The sequence below is a fragment of the Cetorhinus maximus genome, chromosome 4 (assembly GCF_964194155.1).
Source record: "Cetorhinus maximus chromosome 4, sCetMax3.hap1.1, whole genome shotgun sequence".
Taxonomy (NCBI): domain Eukaryota; kingdom Metazoa; phylum Chordata; class Chondrichthyes; order Lamniformes; family Cetorhinidae; genus Cetorhinus; species Cetorhinus maximus.
In genome coordinates, this window is record NC_135882.1 from 48,538,585 (window position 1) to 48,561,294 (window position 22,710).

Below are 22,710 nucleotides of genomic sequence, written 5' to 3' on the forward strand. Positions count from 1 at the left end.
TATTATGACTGGCTAAGGGAGCTGTCAGCCCATTGAAGGCAGATGCAGGTGATAATGGCAGATTTTATTTGCAATTTTTAAAAATCTGTTTTCATTGTAAAAGATGAGGATAAAATACCAACGAGGGAAGGGAAACAAAGAATAAATCAAGGTGGAAGAATTTACTGGATTCATTGGGTTTTAAAGAAAATCATAATCAAGAAAATAATGGGAAATAGCAGGATCTGATATTTTCCACCCCAGGATATGAAGGAAGATGAGGAAATTGGAGAATCATTAGTCATAATCTTTTAAAGTTCCCTTGATTTGGGGATTGTGTCATTAGTTTGAAAATTTGCGAATGTCATCCTGTTATTTTGAGGAGCACAGAAGGGAGAAGCCAGATCACTCTAACCCTGCCGTTGTAACATCACTTATGGAAACTGCTAGAATCTGTCATTTGTGTAGGATGCCGCACTTGGATCAAATGCAATCTGAGAAATCATGGCATTGTTAAGAGTAGCTATGTAATCTAGTTGAATTTGTTTTTAGGTCCCTAATAGGATAGATAAGGGAATGTCTATAGTGTTATCTATATGAACTTCAAGGAAGCTTTCAATAAGATTCCACATAAGAGATTATCAGCAAAAATGAGAGAGCATAGAATTGGAAGTAGCCCTCTGACTTGGACTTGAAATTGTTTGGGAGATAGGAGAGAGAGTGGGGATAAATATGCATGCTGTGAATGGCAGGATGTGACAAGTGATATTCACTAGGAATCTGTCATGGGGCATCAAGTTTTCACCATATTTATTAATAACTGGAATGAAGTTACAGGGAGTTGTATATCCAAGTTTGCAGATTAGGAAGGATAGTAAATTGTGGGCATGAGATCAGGAAGTTGCAAAGGGACATAGCTGAATTAAGCGAGTAGGCTGAGCTACGGCAGATGACGTTCAGTATGGGGGAAGTATGAGATCATGTACTTTTCACCCAAGAAAAATAAATGGAGTATTTTCTAAAGGATGAAAAACTCGGAATTGTGGAGGAGCAAAGAGATTTGAAGTTCAAGTACAAAAACAATTGAAAACTAGTAGACAGGCACAGGAACAACAAAAAGGTGAATGAAATATTGCCTTTATCTCTAGAGAGCTGGAATAGAAAGGAAGCTATGCTTCAGTTGTATCAAGCCTTGCTCAGAGCCCACTGGGAGTATTATATTCAGTTTTGGGGACCATACCTCATTAAAGATATATTGACCTTGAAGGGGTGCAGCGCAATTCACCAGAATGATACTGGGGTGTGAAGGTTAAATTTTGAGGACAGATTGCATAGACTTAGCTTGTATTTCCTTGGAGTATAGGAGATTGAAGGTAATATAATCCAGGTGTTAAAAATATTAAAAGGATTTGATAGGGTAGATAAAGAGAAACGGTTTTCTTTGTTGGGAGAATAAAGAATGAGGGGGCATAATCTTAAAATTCGAACTAGGCTGTTCAGGAATGAAATCAGCAAGCACTTTTTCACACAAAGGATGGTGGAAATCTGGAACACTCTTCCCTCAAAAGGCTGTAGATGCTTCGTAAATTGGAGCTTTGAAGACAGGTGGATTTTTGTTGTGTTTTAGGAATATGGAACAAAGGCAGGTGGATAGAGTTGATGTGCAGATAAGTCAGGACCTAATTGAGTGGTGAGCACACTTGAGGGGCTAAGCGACCTATTCCTGTTCCTATAATTCCAGTGAGGTTTGAGATACTTTAACTGGTCTCACCCCCATTCTACTCCTCCACAATCATGTGATGTGTTGGGCTCTGGCTATAATACAAAACAACTTTCTAGCCTTGTGCAGTATACTGGTTCCTCTCATCAGTTTTACAGCGATTTGGAAACTTGGAATTTGTCATCAGGTGATTAGCTACATGGAGATAACAGCTTGTGTCTCAATGATTAAAAACTTGTACTGTGACAAAAAGGATTTATTTTACTATTGCATGCTTCAGGAAGGTTTATCTATCAATTTTCAAAGCTTGTAACAAGAAGACAAACCTATTGATTTCCAATGTACTCAAAGTAAGAGGTGACTGCATTTCATCTGTTTCAAAATTGTGGCTGGTGTGCAGTGTCCCATGAAGCTTGGTAAGATGTTCCTGTTTCTTGTAGTGTTGCTGTGCTGCATGTAAAAGGCCAGATTTTTGTAATGTAAATAACTACATGAGACAGGAAAGAAGTAATTTTATGCACAAGACGAGAGATATTAGTCAATCCATAGTTATGAAGAGAAATTTGAAATAATGGCATTATTTCCACTGGAGCAGAGAAAACTAAGAGGAGATTTAAAATTATGAAGGGTTTTGATAGGAAAGATATAGGGAAGGAATGCTATCTCCAGTAAGGGAGTCAGTGACAAGGGATTATCAGTTTAAAATTGTCACTGAGGGTGAGGAGAGAGGTAGGCAATATGTCTTTACACAGGATTGCTGGACCATGGAATGCTTTGTCACAGAGAGTGGTTAAGCTAGAGACCATTACATTTTTCAAACGAAAATTGGATAAATATTTTAAGCAGAGGGAAATATAAGAGAGGGGATAGTGTGATTATTAGTTTTGGATGGCTGCTTTTTGTGCTGTGCTGTACACATTAGAAACGCAGCTGTTCAGATCGAAGATCTATGTTAGAGCTCAAAGAAATTAAACACCAAATCAGGGCTACCTAGCTAATTTCATATGCTAACCCTAAGTATGCTCTACTGTAGAGTTATAAGTTAGGGTGAACATAATGTTAGTAAAATGTTATAATTCTTGTAGAGATTATGATGAAATGTAGCTTAAGGAAGTCGGTTTGCAATTGCAATTTATAATGCAATGTTAGTATTGATCAGTGCATCAGGTGCTGCATGAACATCTCAAATTAAAATGAAATGGAACGTTAAAATTAGTGTATCACACATTATAAATTTGAGAAGCTTGGCGTTTCCATTAGGTTGCGCTTGAATTTCAGTGGCAAGTCATCAGAAATTGACCAAACCAACACAAGGTGAAGATTAAAACAAAAAGCTAAAAGCTACTGCGGATGCTGGAAATCCAAAACAAAATAAAAACAGAATTACCTGGAAAAACTCAGCAAGTCTGGCAGCATCGGCGGAGAAGAAATCAGTCAACGTTTCGAGCCCTCATGGCCCTTCAGCAGAACTGAAGCATAGTTTCAACAAGGGAGAAATATAAATTGGTTTAAGGTGGGTGGGGGGGAAGAGACACATTGAGGGTGTGGTGTGAGCAGATAATCAAAAGATGTCAGAGACAAAAGGGTCAAAGAGGTGTTGAAGGTGGTGGTCTTTGTCTGAGAAAAGTGATAATTAAGAATGCAAGACAGGATATTCAAAGTACAGCTCTAGTGGGGGTGGGGTGGAAAGACTAAAGGTTTTAGTTTTAGATTTAAAAATAATGGAAATAGGTGGGGAAAGAAGAATCTATATAAATTATTGAAAAAAAAGGCGGGTGGGGGGGGGAAAGAAACGGGGTGGGGATAGGGGGAGGGGGAGTTTAAGATCTAAAGTTGTTGAATTCAATATTCAGCCCAGAAGGCTGTAAAGTGCCTAGTCGGAAGATGAGGTGCTATTCCTCCAGTTTGCGTTGGGCTTCACTGGAACAATGCAGCAAGCCAAGGACAGACATGTGGGCAAGAGAACAGGGTGGAGTGTTAAAATGGCAAGCGACAGGGAGGTTTGGGTCTTTCTTGCGGACAGACCGCAGGTGTTCCGCAAAACGGTCGCCCAGTTTGCGTTTGGTCTCTCCAATGTAGAGGAGACCGCATTGGGAGCAACGAATGCAGTAGACTAAGTTAGGGGAAATGCAAGTGAAATGCTGCTTCACTTGAAAGGAGTGTTTGGGCCCTTGGACGGTGAGGAGAGAGGAAGTGAAGGGGCAGGTGTTGCATCTTCTGCGTGGGCATGGGGAGGTGCCATAAGTGGGGGTTGAGGAGTAGGGGGTGATGGAGGAGTGGACCAGGGTGTCCCAGAGGGAACGATCCCTACGGAATGCCGTCAAGGAAGGTGAAGATTTTCAAGCGCAAGTCACATTCGCTGCAAATCAAGTTTCCACAATCTTTTGCACTAGTTTGAAAAGAAACATAGAGTTAATGTTTTGAGTCTATATGACTCTTCTTCAGCTCTGAAGAAGAGTCATACAGACTCGAAACGTTAAGTCTGCCTTTCTCTCCACAGGTGCTGTCAGACGTGCTGAGTTTTTCCAGCATTTTTTGTTTTTGTTTCAGATTTCCAGCATCTGCAGTATTTTGCCTTTATATTGAAAAGAATTATGTTGGAATATGGCACCATCCTCAAAACTGGCCCAGATCAAATTAATCATCATTGAAAATGACTTTAAATATGAGTGAAACTCCCAGTTATTTAAAATCAGGTTACTCACAGGTGGTGGACTAGACACTGATAAAAATGCTTATTTTTTTGTAGATAATTCCATTTTCACCTACATGAATCAAACTGCACCAAGTTACCATTCTTAAATATATCAAGGAAATCTTTTCTAAAATCACAGTACCAAATGCTGCTCGATTGTGCTGGTTCATGGCAGATTTCGTTTCAGAGAGATGCAAATAAGTTTGCATCTAGATATTGCACTAGTTTTCTCAAAACTTGTGTAAATTTAGATTATTTTGCACCTGGATCGCCGATTGAACCTGAAGTGGGAGCTCAATTCCATGGTGTAGTATTCCTTGTTACACAATCTGGGATGGCTTACTCATGTTGTCATGATTATTTAAAATACTTGTTGCAGGAAATGAGTTTTTTTTTAAAATGGAACCTTATAAAATAAATGACCTTTGCTCAAAGAGCATCACTTGTCCCAAAATGACATATAAGGTATCAGTCCTCACTCAGTGGTAGCTCTCCCGCCTCCATCAGAAGAGCAGGTGTTCAATCCTCATTCCAGAGACTTGAGTGCAGTCTTGATGGATGCTGCATTGTCCGAGATGTTGTCTTTCAAATGAAATGTTGAGCCCTGTCTTATCCAGGCAAGTGTGGCGCAGCCATTTTACACTGATCACAACCCTGCAAATGACAATGAGGTGAATGGCTGGTTAATTGTTTTTGACTGTGAGGTGATGAAGAGGCGAATGCTAGCCACGACATAGACAACTCCACTGTTGCTCTTCAAATAGCTCCTGGGGATCTGTAATGTGTCATCTAAGGAGGCAGATGAGGCCATAATTTGAAGCATTCAGCAACTTAATCGAAGAGTTTACTCTCTACAGTTTAAGATTAGGCCTTAGCTTGCTTCTTTCTGATGGGTCTTTTCATTATCAAACGTGTAAAATTAAATTGCTGTCTCCTTGCCCCTTCAGTGTTGTGAGAAGCGGTAGTGTTTGCATGGGGCATTCATCACTTTGTGACTTACTCTCCATTATTTCCATGTTTTACTTTACAGTAGAGATCAGGACTGTTGCTTGTTGGATAGGTTGTAGCCATTGCAATTGCAGAATGTAATTGGGCTTGGATGACATTGAAAATCATGAGCATAATGGCCAGGATTTTGCAGTGGTAATGATGGTGAAACAGTCAGCGTTCATTGTCATTGCTCCAGTAAAACTAACAGCAAATTCTGGAATCCACACATGCTCAAAATAATGCAGAAAAAAAATTAAGTTTGTTTATCTTTATTTTATTCTAGCTTCTAAATGAATCAAATAGTAATAATTTCTTTCACTATCTGAAAATTTAAATTAATATTAGGATATTAAGCGTTTTTAACTTCCTAGTTTGTTGTGCGTGAATACTTCCATGCGACTGACTGCTTGCTAACAGCACCATACTGCACGCCAAGTCACCCCCTTCACTTGGTTCTGGAATTAAGGTGCCAGATTTGATGCCATTGAGCTGGGGGAGAAACCATGCTAGATATTTTGGACAGTCTTTAAAGTCAACAGTGAGTGCTGGTTCTCTGCCGCTGACAGTAAAATGTGAGCCAATATGGATAGCTTATATGCTTTATGGTAATCTTTGGACAGAATTACAACCTGAAAATGCCAAAGTTTTATCTCTGTTGGTATTTCTGCTCCTTTAAATGTGTTTAGCTCTTACCTCTTTCGTCATTGTCCTGTTTTCTACAAGCTGTATTAGAGGAAGTGTCTGAACGTGTGTTTATCAGTATTTGTTGTATTAGCATTCTCCTCTTGGAGAATACAATTATAAAAAAGATTTTATGGATGCTAAACCCATTAATTTTATTCTAAAGTTTATATCTAACAAGCTATGTAGTTGTTTTATAAGCCCTGCTCTGTGCTTTCTTTAAACAGTATTTGCATAACCTGTTCAAACGAGATCACCATAAAGGACAGAAGTTCCATGAACAACAGATCAGCCTATACGCCGAATATGATCGACCAAACCTGTTGCCATTCCTGAGAGACAGCACCCATTGTCCACTGGAAAAAGTAAATTGGTCTTAGTAGCTCTCTTATGTGTCTTGTTGCAAGAATGCTACTGCTAAGTGATTATCATAGTGCAATGCAAGGACTTTGGTTGTTAAATGGCACGTGCAAGAGAGTTATGTTGCACCAAATCTACAGGCCATTCAGCCCAACTGACCTTTGCTGGTGCTTACGCTGTCCATTCGAGCCTTGTTTCATTCTAATTACCCCTTCCCACCCTACCCCCATAACCCTCAATTCTCTTCTCCATTCACATGTATGGTTCAAGCCTCCCTTAAATGTAAAAATGCTTTAACCACACCATCTGGCAGCAAGTTTCACATTCTCACCATTCTCTGTGTAAAGAAATTCCTTCCAAATTCTTTATTTGATCAGCTTGTGGCTGCCTTGTCTTTATGCAAACTTGTTCTGGGTTCACCCAGTAGTGGAAACAATCTCCCACCTTGTAGCCTATCAAACCCCTTCATAATGTTAACGCCCTCTATCAGAAATTGAGACGACTGAATGTTTTCAATGCAAGTTTATAATTTTGTTGTTACTCTTGTGGTTTGAAAAATTATTTGTTTGGACATGTAAAATTCATAGGAGCATATTAGTGCAGCAAGGAGAACTCCTGCTCTTACCTTGGTACAGGCCCAATGCACATACACTTATGGTTTATAGAGGCCAAAGAGGCCTGGTTAGCGAAAAGGCATTAGTTTGCCATGTTAGTTTTCAACATCCTTCCAGAGTAGTATTTTAACCAGTTTTATCATTCCTAAAAAGCAAGTGGCTGCTGTAGTGGGAGATGTGATATCCTTTCCTTGCTGAGATCTGCAATTGAATTCAGTCAGGACTCCACATAGCATGGGGCAGCTGGCACAAGGCTACCAGCCCACTATTACAAGCACCACCCAATTGGTATTGCACCTTATTGGTATTCAAATACTGCCTGGTTGTGATTATAATACTATTGTATTATGAGTTAGGTCTGTCTCCTCAGCCAATACACTAATATAAATACAATGCAAGATTTTCATTTTAAAAGCTGTTGTTTGAGGTATGGAAAGGATAGACTGTATCATAATTACCGTCCTTCGTTTTGCTCTGTTTTTGTTGTTTCTTTATCAAGTGGGCTCTGCTCTCTACTGCTTTAAATCTCGTTTTGTGCCAAAGGCTAAGGGCAGAAATAATGTAATAAATAACTCAACTATTTAGAGTATATTACTCTCCTCCCTAAATCTCTCTATCACCTTCTCCTTTAAGTCCCTTCTTAAAGCCTACAACTTTGACCAAGCTTTTAGCCACTCTTAATATCTCCTTTGGCTTTTGTTTTGATTACACTTTGTTAAGAGTACATAAAATACAAGAGGGCTTATTACACTTCAATACTCCGCCCCTTTCCCTCCATATTTCAAAATACTTTGTCTTAGTTGGATGCTACTAGGATGGTGTCATAAGCTCAGGCATTGCATAGGCTGGAGTATACCAAGTAAATGAAATGGTTTTTTTGGGCATGCAGGACTCGGCTATGGAACCTCCTTAATTTTGCCATTTGTCTGCAGTTTGTTTCAGTCATTAAGGTGATTAAGGCCAGAGGTTGAGAATTTGCTGTTTACCTTACAAAACTGGAAATTGCCATACAAATCCATTCAGTAAATTGGGTGTGGAAAGCATTTGTTTACAAGGGGGAACACGTTGCAAGAGGAGACTGGAGTTATAGGCTGTAAACCGATGAAGGCTCATTTAGTAAGGAAGAGGGCAACTAAATAATATAGAACAGAAGGTTCCCTCTGTATCAGTTCCCAGTGGTGTTGTGCTGTGATTGTGGTAGAGAATGTTGCAGCAGGCACCAAGGGGAAAGTGGCTGTTCTTGATTTAAATCCAGTGACAGGCTCCCCACAACCCCCAGCAAAATAACTGGAAACATTTGACAGCGTTAATTTGGAATAAACTCATTGTCTAGGTTCAAGGCTGAACATTGGCCACCTGTACTGGAGACCATCTGTGAAATTGGAGCCCCAGGAGAAATGTAAATGGACAGTCCGAGAAAAATTTACATTTGAAATTGCTGCTTTTAAAAATAAAGAATGATATTTATTAAAGGGGAAAATAGCAGATGATGAGAATGAAGGAAATCTTGCAAAACTAGGGTTAAAGTAGGAGCATCATGATTGAGAATTAGGGTAATACTGGGGAAATGGCTCATGGTGCAGAAGCAATGAAGATTAAATTGGACTTAGGTGGTAAGATTGAAGGCGGAAAAGAAAATGGGGCGGGGTATAAAAGTTCACCACCACCTCTCCACACACCCCCCAACCCCTGGCGTCCTGCATAGCCACCTTTTGGAACATTAGCTAAAAGTCCTGCTGATGGGGTTTCCCCAGCTGAGATCAAGTACAAGGAGGAACCAAGATCAGATTTGGGTCTCTGTGAAACACACCCCCAGAACCAAACTTTCCTGAGAAACAAATATCATCTTCGAACTCAAGAATAAATATATGTAAAGTACAGACGTGCAACTTTGTAGAAACATCCCAAACCTTCACTGAAGGAGAAAAAGCAGGCAATGTAAAACTGAACTATTAATAAGGTAGAGTGACAACTTAAATAATTTTTTTCTCTCCCACAGGCCCTTGAAATTTGTCAGCAACGGAACTTTGTTGCAGAGACCGTTTTTCTCTTAAGTAAGAACATATTTGTTGTCGAGCAGGGTGGGGGAGAACTATCTAGAACTGAATTGTGTCTCTCCAGGCTGATTCATTTGTTAAAGTGAAGAGAACCGTTTAATATGAGAAGCCCCAAGTCCAGTAGAATATGTTGCTTTGTTGCAGCTGAAATGCAGAAGTCATTCTACCCCACCTCAACCATTGCTGTTCAAAACCTTCCTGGAATGTTACACGATACAAAAGAACTAAAGCCTGCAAGTAATAAGCCCAGAAATAAAACTAGCGAAAGCATTGTGACATTCTCGGTATTGTGGTTGAAGTTGACCATTAGTGGTTCTGTTCTGCAAGATTAATCTCAAAAGCTGATAAAATAGGAATGCTAAAATGATGGTTTATTGTAATTTCTATCCAAAAGGAAAAGCATTTTTGGCTGTCTAATTTTGGGAAAAATTTGAACTTTTCCATTAATCTCGGAGTATAATTGATTGTGTCTTACTTTATGGTAACCACTGCCCTCTACTGTCTTTCTATACACATTGACATCAGGACTATCAAAGCAGGGAAATAAATGCACGATTTGACAATGATCCCTGGAAAAAATCTCTATAAAGTGATGGGACTCATATTTCAGAGTAAAAGAATTGATGCACTAAAATACTTTGCCACAGGCAGATACAATATGGCCAGAATCTTCAGGTTTGGGGGCGGGGCCCGCACACCGACATGTAAAATGACACACGGTGAGGTCGGGCGTGTGTCCCAACGTCACCGCACATCATTCAGATCTTGAGTTCGGTGGGCGTGCACCAGGGTCGGCTGCGCACTCGCCAAATTGTCAAAGGCTTATTAAGTCCATTTAAATAGCAATTAAACTAATTAACTGAGCTGCCCGTCCAACCTTAAGGTTGGTGAGCAGGCGAAGAGCCCAGGCGGCCTTCGCATTTATCATGAAACCTCATCCACGGGCAAGATGAGGTTTCATAAGGGTTTTTAAAGATTAATAAAAAATTTTAATAAAATTCATTGACATGTCCCAGCTCATGTGAAACTGTCACATGAGGGGACATGTCTTAAAAATTTACTTTTTTTAATTAAAATTTTCAAAAATCAAACTAATCTCCCTGAGGCAGCTCTGTGCCTTGGAGATTGTTGTGCTCTTTCGCGCGCGTAAAATGGCAGCGCGCAGCCCGTGCCCCCTATCGTCCAACCCCCCCCCCTCCAATGGGGAGAAAATTCTCCCCTATGAATTTAGCGCAGCAATTTCACCCATAGGCCTCTCCTCCAGACCAACCCCTCAGCGATGTTCCAGACTTGTCTCAATGGGGGAATGTGCGCATAACCAAAGATTCACTTTGTGAGCCGATCTGAGGGGCTACTTTATAAATCGACAGAGATTGGTAATTCAGAAATCTGGGCTGATTGTCACCTAGTTAGGTTGATTTTCAAGCCTGTATTCTGCTCAGGCGATTTCACACAATTAAATTATGAAAGCATCATACTGTTTTTTTGGTTTGTGCGGTAATAAAAATTCATCATGCAGTCTATACATCCACATGTAGCATTTAACTTGGACTTGGCCAGCAGCTCTGCCAGCTGGAAATCTCCATCGATGGCCTGACACTGAGCCCAACCTATGTGAGGAAAAGCAGGATAGCTACAAGCAGCGGGAGGCCTCAGTCAGCGATGCTCATCCAAGCTCAGCAGCAGTGGCACATGAGTTGGGGCTGGGACCTGGCTCAGGCTGAGGGGATGGACAGGCCAGGGCGGGAGATGCTGGTGTGTGAGGGAGGCAGCAGTAAGAGGGGAAGACACAAGCCAAAGAGATGGAGCAACAGTGGAGACACTGACTTCCAAAGGTCCAACTGTGCAACAAGGGGAATGCACACAAATTAATTCTGCAGCACCAAGCCAACCATCAGATAACTAATGGTTTACTTCACATATGTTTCACATTTCAGTATTTTTTTTCCATGCTAATGTACCTCCTCGCTTCAATCAGCTGTTCACACTGTTAACTATAGGAGCTGTCACATGCTGCATCCTGTCATGGATTTACTGCCCAACGTGTATAGTGGGCAAATTGCATTAGCAGGAAGGTGCCCACTATACTGCCATGAGAAACTTCCTACAGGTTGCCGAATCATTAAGGGCTTATAGGGTGAGAATTTCAGCCTGTCAGATTGTCTCAGTTCGCACCAAGTTAACAGGTTGAGTGTTCAAATTGCACAATGTAGGCTGTGACATTACAGCATATTGTCGAGGGAGTGCAGCATCACCGAAGGTGCCATCTTTCAGATGCAGTATTTAACTGAAGCTTTGCCTACCTGTTCAAGCCCATGCACTGAGCACCTTCCACAACGCCCAGTGTCACCCCGTTCGGCTTCTGCACCACCAGAGTCATTGTCCATAAACTAGCTGGTTGGTTGCTGGGACTTGGCTCACCCTGAAACACCTGAGTCATGGGGAGTGGGGCAATTCAGGTTGCAGCCAGGAGGACCGGAAACCAGACTGAGAGTCACAAAGCTACAGATGACTTCTTTACTTAACTTGTATCATTAAAAGCCTTTTTCTTTCAACTTTGTTTCCCCAGTGTCGCCTTCTAGTCAATGAGGTCTGTGGCCAGCGGGTTAGAGAATTACATGGAGTTTGCAGTGTAGAAACAGACCATTTGGCCCAAACAGTCTGTGCTGGTGCTTATGCTCTATACAAGCCTTCTTCCATTTTACTTCATCTCACCACATCGATATATCCTTCTATTCCTTTCTCCCTCAAGTATTCATCCAACTTCCCCTTAAATGCATCTATAGTATGCTTGTCACCTCAACCGATCTATGTGTAGGGAGTTCCACATTCTCACCACTCTTGAACAACAAAGTTTCTCCTGAATTCCTCATAGAATGCGTTAGTGATTATCTTGCATTTATGGCCCTTGGTTTTAGCCTTCTTCACAACTGGAAACATCTTCTCTAAATCTACCCTATTGAACTCCTCATGACTTTAAAACCTTCTGTTAGGGCACCCTTCATCCTTCTCTATTTTTTAGAGAAAAGAGCCCCAATCTGTTCAGTCTTGTCCTGATAGCTATATCCTCTCTGTTCTGGTGGCATCCTTTTTCTCCAGTGCTTCTCTAACCTTTTTGTAATATCAACCAAAATTTAACGGGTGGCAAGGTTCCCGACCCCGTCTTCGAAGCTCAGCCCCCAGTCCCCTCTGGACGCCTGCCCTACAGCCTTGCCCTGTTAATTAGCTGAAGATGGGCCCTCCGCTCTCATCTGGGGAGGAAGTCCCACCTCCTCACCCCCCCAACCCCCACGAGAGCTGCCAGCCATCTGATGGAAAGTCATCGACCTGAAGCATGTCTGTTTCCCTTTCTAATGATGCTGCCAGACCTGCTGAGCATTTCCAGCATTTTCTGTTTTATTTGATACCTTTGATGATTTGTGAACCTGTAATCCTTGATCCTTTTGCAGCTCTTTGCACCTTAGGTTTTTATTTTCCCAGGCTTATGTGGCCTCCTTATTTCTACTACCATAATGTACATTGACATTGAAATTCATTAGCCATTTACACACCCAGAAAAATTACCAATTTAACTGTCCTTTTTGGAGCTGTGCAGTTCAAGGACCGGATTAGACCCACTCTTCTACAGAACTTTTAAACCACTGGTGAAAATGCCCACTACTAACTCGGTTGTGCAAATATCTGGTTGTTGTAGCAAAAATCGCCAAGTCTCTGGATATTAAAATGAGGAGTAACTTAGAAAGCTGGAAGAATATTCAGAATATCTTGTGTTAGAGAGATGGTTGTCCCACGTCCTTGGTTTCTTTGCTATCATTTTTTTTCCTTTGAAGTCAGTAGAAAGGAAAATCAGCCTGGCATGTAAATAGGGCGTCGATCTGCTATTATATATTTTCCTCCCAATGTTATAAGTTTTAAAATCTACCCCACTGTCATTCCTATTGGAGCAGAATGAATAAAATTTTGGGGTTGGTGATTGCATCTCTCCACAACTGAAATCTAATGCTTTCTTTTCTCATACAGGTAGAATGGGTAATAGCCGGCGTGCACTCCAGATGATAACTGAGGAGCTGCAAGACGTAGACAAGGCCATTGAGTTTGCTAAGGAGCAAGATGATGCTGAACTGTGGGAGGACCTTATCTCCCATTCCATTGACAAGCCACGTATGTAAATTGCCTTAAAACATTAGCACTGTTGGACATTTCTAATATTCAACAACTCACTTTGCTTATGTGCCAAAACCTGTTAAGGCATTTACAATGGCCCTTTCAAACTCCCAATGCCTAACCTTTGGGCCTTCCATTACCACTTGTGTAAATGTCGATCTGCTCAATCATTCCTTCACCTCCAACTTTGCCACCCAAGTAAAACTTTCAATCACTCCTGTCCTGTTTGTTCCCCTTTGTCATGGCCTCAAGTTCAAGGGTGTGTGTGTGTGGTGCACAACTGGTTTAGCCATCCATCACCAGATCTGGATGGACCCACATCAAACATCGTCAGGTCCTCACTCTCCTCTGTCAATACTGGACTCCAGGATCTCCTGGAGAGTAGATCAAACTGCTTACTTTTCTCCTCTACCAGTTGTCTGTTTAAACCTCCTCTCCCTGACCCCCTCCATCCTCACCAACAAGAAGTGTGAGGGACTCATGGATTTCTTCATAAGTAACTTTGAGACTTTGCTTCTTTTCTTTCTCCTTTCCACCAAGCCAAACTCTCCCACTTAGTGGACAAGGGGGAAAGTGAAGAAGCAGTAAACAGGGTCATTCTTCAGATTTCCATTTTCCCTCATGCCCTTTCTGAACTCATCTTGTCCATGAGACCCACCTCTTGCTCCTTTGACAATATTCCCACTAAACTGCAGACCACCCAAATTAGGTCCCTGGGCCCCATGCTGGCTGATAGTATAAATGGTATCCTCCCCTCAGAAAATATATCCTCGACCCCCTGTGTTGTTGCAAACCACCACCACATTTCCAATCTTCCTTTGCTCTCGAGTCCTTGGGGATGTTGTCTCCCAAATGTGTGCCCATTGCTCATGCAACTCCACGCTTAAATCTTTCCAATCAGGTTTCTGTCTCTTCCACAGTACTGAAACGACCCTAATCAAAGTCACAAGTTACACTCTAAGTGACTGTGATCATGGTACATTTCCTCCTCGCCTTCTCAACCTGTCTGCAGTTTATGATGCAATTAATCACAAGTATTCTCCTCCATGGCCTCACCTCCATTGTCTAGTACAGTGGGACTACCCTTGATTCCATTCTTATCTATCCAGAACATCTCCACAAATGGCTTCTCAACCTCCACTGTGCTGTCACTTCTGCAGTTCCCCAAGAATGTACCCTTGGCCCCTCCACTTTCTCAGCTATGTGCTGTCCTATGGGGATATCACCCAAAGACATGTGGTCAGTTTGCACAATTGCACTAATAAAACCGCAGCAGTGTGTTTCTACCATCTCTTGTGATCCCTCCACTGCCTCTGTATTGTCCATTTGCTTGCCTAACACCCAGTCTTGTATTAGCTTGTTTCTTCTAGTTCAACATTAGGAAGATCAAAAGCCATCATCTTCAGGCCCCGCCACAAACCTGTTCCCTTCTAATTGACCCTTCACCCTCTTCAGTCACTGTGTCAAATTGAACCAAATGATTTACAACCTTAGCATTCTATTCAACACTGAACTTCTGATCCCATATCTTTTCCATTAAAGAGTGCCTACTTCCATCTCCATAACATCACTCCTCCCTCACCCCATCAACTGCTCAATCTCTCATTTCGAGACTGAGCTATTACAATACCCTCTTGGCCAAGCTCTCACCTTCCATGTGAACTTCAGATCTTCCTAACATCTGCTGCCTGAATCCTAACTTGCCAAGTCTCACGTTCCCATCACCCATGAGCTTGATGACCAGATTGACTCCCAGTCCCTAACTTCACCAATTTTGAATTCTTATCCCCTTTATAAGTTCCTTCACATCCTCGCCCTCCCCTACTTCTGTACTCTCATACAGCTGCTCCTCCCAAAAAAACTCTCTCGTACTCCATTGTTGGACTTCTGTGCATCCCCACTCCCTTCATAGCAGCATTCAAGGTCATGCCTTCAGTTGCTGAAGCCCAAATCTCTAGAATTCCCTCCCTATACTTCTCTAACTCTGTACCTCACTCTCTTCCTTTAAGATGGTCCTTAAATCCACTCTTCTGGTCAGGCTAATGGTCTCCTGTGCTGTTGTTGCGTGCTTTGGCTTGGTACCTATTATTAGCTCATTATACTACTGTGAAGAAAACAGATTTATCAAGTTATTTTTGTTTGGTGCAATTTTATCTTTTTTTGTCTTCACTTTTTAAATTCATTGCTATCTAAGAAGAAATTAATCACAATTTATGTCCATGATAATATGGCAACTTTTATAAGGCCAATTATAGGTCATTCTCAAGCCACTAATAAATGCTACATAGTCAAGACTGAATTGCCCAAACCTAATAAATTCTATAAAGTTCAAAAAATTATGGGAGAAAAAAAACATTACCTTAGTTTCTAACTTTGTTCTCGTGATCTCCTCAGTCATGACAGCCTTTCAAGATGTATTTTCTACCCTTAGCATAACTTATGGTTTCTTATACTGAGTGAAAAATAACACCATACCACAACTGAAAACTTTGTATTTGTTTAATTCCTATTCCTTCCTGGCCTCATTCCCCTTTAACTTCTTTTCCTGCGTGATCTGCTGAACTAACCTCTGCCACGTTCTCCAACTCGGTGCATATCCCCTGCCCAACCCACTATCATCATCAATGATGGAGTTACTAAACTCTGGAACACTCTCTAAACATCTTAACTTAACCTACCTCTCTCCTCTGCTTGTCTTTTAGATTTGAAGTTCATTACAGTAATGGTTAGTGTCATCTTTGAGATAATATTCGCCAGACCTTTGGTGAAAATTAAACTGCGAGTAAATTGATTTCCTGAGGGGATGCACAAAAAAAAAAGAGGCTTGTCCACCTATCATTCTCAGATGGTTGTCTCCTCCGAGGAAGTTGCCTGTTTAGTTTGCTGGGCTACAATGTTATAACCTATGAAAGGCTGTAACAGTTGCAGTGATGTACATCAAAAATCCTATTTCTGAGCATTAAACCTGTCAAGTTAGCTAATTTGCTCTCAAAGTGAAATTATGGTCAAATGCATTGTGACTTGCGTTGATGCCGTAGGTTCTCATTCACTCTGCTTTCCATGAATTTGGATGTAATCAGTAAATAATTTTGAGACCACAAGTGCCTATTCAAGTTTTTTAAAACACAGGATTTTATTGTCACCTGAAATTTGTGTAATTGGACTGATCATGGTATAACTAGAATCCCTCAGAGCAAATGCTCTTATACCATGACCCATTCAGATTAAACGTATGTACAGTTATGCAGAATTCTGAATGCCTAGACTTGCTTGCAAGTAAAGCAAGCTAAGTGTAGATAGATAGCAAGATTGGGGTTGCCCCTATTTTGGTCACTGAGTGCCAATTGACTATAGCAAACTTCTAAATCAAACTTTTGTGAGACAGGCTTAACTTAATGTCTGATTTAGATTTGGCTGATTGCTGATGACCTTCCTTGCTTTGGCCACATTTGAGGAAAATGGGAATTATGGTATTATTCCAAACAGTTGCTAATTGTGGTTTTTAAACAAGTCTTTAAGATGTTTCATCACTTTAAAGACACTAACATACTACAGCATAGGATGGGACCTGAGAGGTTGGAATTCAGCACTTAGGTAAGACGTTGATTTGCAGTTGGCTGGTACACAAATATCGTGCATTGGCCCAGTACCTGAAACTGCCTGCTAACAAGAGTTTTGCTTCTACCCCCACAGCATTTATAACTGGACTGTTGAACAATATTGGGACCCATGTTGACCCTATCCTCTTGATCTACCGAATAAAGGAAGGCATGGAGATCCCTAACCTGCGTGATTCACTAGTGAAGATCCTTCAAGATTATAACTTGCAGGTCAGTTTCAGTGGGGGAGGTAGTGGGTTGGAGAAAAAGGAGCAACAATAGCCTTGGGTAGAATTTCCACAGGAGTTCTCCTCATTCCTTGCAGTTAACTTTAGCTGAAAATCGGCAGATCCCTCAGAGAAACAGAGTAAAATGGCTGGTGATGCCAATGCTGTTTGGTTTCCACCAGTCTTCCACTGAAATTGAGGTATTTGATGCAGAGAAGCCCTGTGGAAATTTTACCAATGTTTGTTCCAAAGCCAAGTTTTCCATTGTCATTGTAAAACTAACCAAGTATTTATTCTATATAAGAACATAAAAAAAAGGAGCAGAAGTAGACCATTCGGCCCCTCAAACTTGCTCTGCCATTCAATAAGATCATGGTTGATCTGAATGTGGCCTTAACTCCACTTTCCTGCCTACCCCCGATAAACCCTGACTCCCTTATAGATCAAAAATCTGTCTAACTCAGCCTTGAACATATTCAATGACCCAGTCTCCATGACTCTCTCGGGTAGAGAATCCCAAAGATTAACAACCCTCTGAGAAAAGAAATTCCCCCTCATCTCCGTCTTAAGTGGGTGGCCCCTTATTTTTGAACTGTGCCTCCTAGTTCTAGATTTCCCCGCAAGGGGAAACATCCTTTTCAGCATCTACCCTGTCAAGCCTTTCAGAAGCTTATATGTTTCAATAAGATCTCATTCTTCTAAACTCCAAGGAATATAAACCTAATCTGTTCAACCTTTCCTCATAAGACAACCCCTTCATCCCAGGAATTAACCTAGGGAACGTACCCTGCACTGCCTCCAATGCAAGTATATCCCTCCTTAAGTAAGGAGACCAAAATGTACACAGTACTCCAGGGGCAGGATCTTCCGGTCGGCGAGCGGAGGCGGAGCCCGCTCGCCAACACGTAAAATGACACGGGATGACGTTGGGTGGAACTCCCGACGTCACCCCGCATCATTTCCATTTTCAGGTCGGCAGGGGCACAGCTGAGTCAGCTGCGCACCCGACGACCTGTCAATGGCCTATTGAGGCCATTGAGAAAGTAATTAAGGTCGTTAATGGACCTAGGCTGGGTGCCCTAGCGGGCTTCGGAAAAAGCATGAAACCTCATCCGTGGGCGAGATGAGGTTTCATGAGGGTATTTAAATCTTAAGAAAGGTTTCAGTAAAACTTATGGACATGTCCCAACTCATGTGACAGTGACACATGAGGGGACATGGCAGGGAAAATTTTTAAACACGTTTAATAAAACTTTTAAATCGGAGCTGATCTCCCTGAGGCAACACTTTGCCTCAGGGAGATCTGTGCGCTCTTTTGCACACATGCACGAAAGAGCGCATTCCCAGCTGAGGGAATTCCCCCCTGCCCGCACAGGGAGCACATAGCGCTTCCTGGTGAACGGATTATTTGGCCTGCCCATGTAAAATGGTGGTGCGCCCCCTTTTGGGGACGCCGATCGGAGGCGTGCCCACCCGCCCACTCCCACACACACTCTCCCCCCACAAATGGGGAAAATTTTTCCCCAGGTGTGGTCTCACCAATACCCCGTACAGTTGTAGCAAGACTTCCCTAGTTTTATACTCCATGCCCCTTGCAATAAAGGCCAGCATTCCATTTGCCTTCCTCTTCATTGTTGTATCTGTATGCTAACTTTTGGTGATTCACTTACGAGGACACCCATATCCCTCTAATGCAGCATTCTGCAGTCTCTCTCCATTTAAATAGTATTCTGCTTTTCTGTTCTTCCCACCATAATGGACAACTTCACACTTCCCCACATTATGTTCTATCTGCCAATTTCTTGTCCACTCAACTTAACCTATCTATATCCCTTTGCCGACTCTGCATCCTCCTCACAATTCGCTTCCCTACCTACCTTTGAATTGTTAGCAAATTTGGTTACAATATACGCGGTGTCTTCATCCAAGTCATTAATGTAAATTGTAAATAGTTGAGGCCCCAGCACTTATCCCTGTGGCACCCCGCTAGTTACAGTTTGCCAACCTGAAAATGACCCATTTATCCTGACACTCTGGTAGTTAGCCAATCCTCTATCCATGCTAATATATCATCACCAACACCATGAGCTCTTATCTTGTACACTATATCTACTGGTTCCCTTCTAACCATCCTGCTTGTTACATCCTCAAAGAACTCTTAATAAATTTGTCAACACCATTTCCCTTTCATAAAACCATGTTGACACTGCCCGATTGTATTATGGTTTTTGAAATGCCCTGCTGCTGCTACCTAAATAGATTCCAACATTTTGCATGCAACTGAATTGTAGGCCTTGTAAAATAGGCTTCATGACAATCACAACTGACTTTCAGAAATTTTCAATTGGGAAGTGCTTTGGCACACCCTGAAGAATGCAGATGGATGGGGAGAGGAGACTGGCAGCTGGAATTACAATGGAGTTTGGGAGAGGAGACTGAGAGGTGGGAACACAGTGAAGTTTCGAGAGACTTTTTGCCCTCCATTGTTCCTCAGCACAAACCAGGAATCAAACCTGGGACTTTCTTAATCTGTCTGGGGCTTAACCACTCACGTTTTTTTTTAGTTTTTCTTCACACACACACACTTTTTTCCTTTGGGGAATAGTGGGTAGGTGTCTGGTTATCTGTCCATTGAACTGCACCATGAATGTTCTTTCCATGGCCAGCAAGTTCTGGCGTGGGACCTGAACCTGGCCCAGAGGTAGGGACGCTACCGCTGTGCCACAGGACCTCCACAGCCAATAACTAGCTAAACCCGATGAGATATTGTGAAAAACCAAAAACAAGCTGCTAAGGACAGAAGGGTGTTTCAGCTTTAGTGTATCACTGAGGGGGTGTAGAGTTAAATAATTACATTTATGGAGTCAGAACCCACCTCCTTTCACTTTAACCACAGAGGCTTTCTGAGCGTCTGAGTAACCTACAGTGGAGAGGTGGGCCCACAAGTTATAATATGTAAATAGGGCTTCATTCCTGATATTTTGACAGTAATTTGTATTTAACGCTACCTACATAGGTTTCCAGGGGTTTGGGAAATCCGGCAGCCGAGGGAAGAATGGAACAGTCAGATCGAGGAGGTTATTGCTTTTTATGGTCCTGTTTGTGCGCCAGGAGGAGCAAGAGTGCCCCTCCCAGCCCCCCACTCCGATATTCTGCTGTGATCAACCAGCCTTCTCTCCCCTACCAATCTGCACCCCCTGCCTCCTCATAAATATCGCAGCACTGTTTCCAAACAAGTCAGTGCATTAGGACAACCGTTGTCATCTTATCTCATTGGAGATACTGACATTTGTAAAGAATGAGGCAATATAGCAGGTTTTAACAAATGTCTTTTTGTAAGTGACTCCATTTTTGAATGGTTTTGGATTTATCTAGTCCATAATAGAGTTTGAATTTCAACTGGATGAGCCCGTGGTGAGGAATGCTATTTTAGTTCTTGCAAGTTTTCAACAAATTAGGTGCTTTTGAGCTGATTGTCACATGGTTCCTGTTTTTCTTTAAACTAGTACAGTATCGTGCCAATTTACCTTTGAATCAAAAGGCTGTTGGCTCAAGCCTGGGTGATGCATAACCTAGGGTAACAATTCAGTGCAATTGTCAGAGGTACCTTTTGTTTGGTTGAGGTGTTAAACTAAGCCCTCGTCTCACTCCCCCAGTGGTTCATGTGGATTTAGAAGACCCCATGGCACTATCTGAAGAACAGGGAATTTTCTCTGTGGCCTGATCAATATCCTTTCCCTCAACCAACACCAACTAAGACTGATGAACTGGTTATTCAACTTATTTGTTGTTTATGGCACCTTGTTTTATGCAAACCAGCTGCCAGTTTTCTCTGTGACTCCTCACAAAACAGCTGCAAAGCATTTTGGAGTGCCTTAAGGACGTAAGTTCTATATAAATGCAAATACTCACTTTGGTTTATATTCAACAGTAGTTTTTGTTCTGTGACAAGAGTATACACAACCTCTCTCTTGATCCCCTCACCCAACACACTCCAGCCTGCTGACGTCTTAATAGGCAACTGTCTTAGAGAAGCGAACGTTATGTTTTGTATTGTTTCAACTATACTCATCTTTTCTTACAGATTTTGCTGCGGGAGGGCTGTAAAAAGATTATTGTTTCTGATTGTCTGACGTTGCTGAGAAAAATGCATAAAACCCAGCTGAGAGGAGTTTGCGTTGATGGTAAAAAAAAATTTGTGTCTATCCATACAACAGAGGTTGCTGCGCTTATAGCGAGGCTATAATTAAAATTGTGCTGACTGTCAATGTTGTTGAGTATTTCGACTTTCTCCATAGAAATATTCCTTGAGGGATTATATTTTCACACTGAATAACCACTGACTCATCATGCTGTTCAACCTTCAATAAAATATGTTCAAAGTTAAAATGTAAATGCTCCCCTAGTGAGGAAACATCGAGGTCAGTGCAGTTAAATTTAGAAATCTGGTTTTATGAGTGGAATTTGACTTTTTTTTTGGAGCTTTCTTTCTCAGGGTCTCTACTGGTTTTAATGTTTTTAAATTATAGCCCGTGGAATTAAAGGACAAGTGGCAGAGAGGATACGAATGTGGCACAGGGACAGAAAGCAAAGAGTGGTGGTAAAGATTGTTCTTCAGAGGGAGTTCAATATACAGTGGGCTTTTCCACATGTCGGTATCAGGACTACTGCTTTTTTGTTATGTTTTAATTATCTGGACTTGGTTATACAGAGCATAATTTCAAAGTTTGCAGATAACAACATTTCTGAGTTTCTTGATAATAGTAATGAGAATAGTAGACTAAAGGAGGGCCCAGACAGTCTGGTGAAATGGGCAGACACATGGCAGATTAAATTTTATATACAGTGTTAAGTGATCCCTTTTGGAAGAATAAGGAGATGCAATATAAGTGAAATGGTACAATTTTAAAGAGGATGCAGAATCCGAGAACTGGAGCTTTACATTCTCAAATCTTTGAAGGTGATATGACAAGTTGATAATGCTCTATAGATAGAGGAAGAATACAAAAACAAAGAAGTTATGTTAAACTTTCATAAACCACTGGTTAGACCTCAACTGTAGTGTTGTCCAATTCTGTGCACCACAATTTACAAACAATAGAAACCAGGGTTTGGAGAGGTTGCAAAGGAGATTTGCTGAAATTATACCAGGGCTGTGGGACTTCAGTTATGTGGAGAGACTAGAGAAATAGAGATTGTTTGTTAGAGCAGAAAAGGTTATGGAGTGATTTAATTGAGGTCAAAATTAAGGAATGTTTTGACAGAATAAAAAAGAGAAACAGCATCCAGTGGCATAAGGGCTGCTAACCAAAGGATACAGATTTAAGGTAATAGACAAAAGAATTAGTGGAGAAATGTTTTTTTTGGCACAGACTTATAAAGGTCTAGCATGTATTGCTTGAAAGGGTAGTTGAAGTAGATGCAATTATAAATTTCAGAAAGGGATTGGATACATACTTAAAAAGGAAAAAATTTGTAGTGTGTTGGAGATAGAGAAACCTAGAAATATTTATGGCACAGAAGGGGGCCATTCAGTCCATTATCAATGCTGGCTGAAAAAAGCTATCCAGCCTATCCCACCTTCCATTACTTGGTTTATACCCCTGTTGGTCACTGCACCTGAG

General features: G+C 41.5%; 1 protein-coding gene across 2 annotated transcripts in view; it reads left to right on the forward strand.

The window, feature by feature from the left end:
• Positions 1-22,710, forward strand: part of vps41 (VPS41 subunit of HOPS complex) — a 256,233-nt gene that overhangs the window by 220,993 nt on the left and 12,530 nt on the right. The window contains exons 22-26 of one of the 2 annotated variants that reach the window (XM_078540140.1): positions 6,293-6,430; positions 9,039-9,093; positions 13,117-13,257; positions 16,954-17,090; positions 21,171-21,270. In XM_078540140.1, the coding sequence (XP_078396266.1) occupies positions 6,293-6,430; positions 9,039-9,093; positions 13,117-13,257; positions 16,954-17,090; positions 21,171-21,270 (571 nt within the window). The remainder of the gene's footprint in view (positions 1-6,292; positions 6,431-9,038; positions 9,094-13,116; positions 13,258-16,953; positions 17,091-21,170; positions 21,271-22,710) is intronic. The other variant, XR_013576374.1, reaches the window with a different exon arrangement.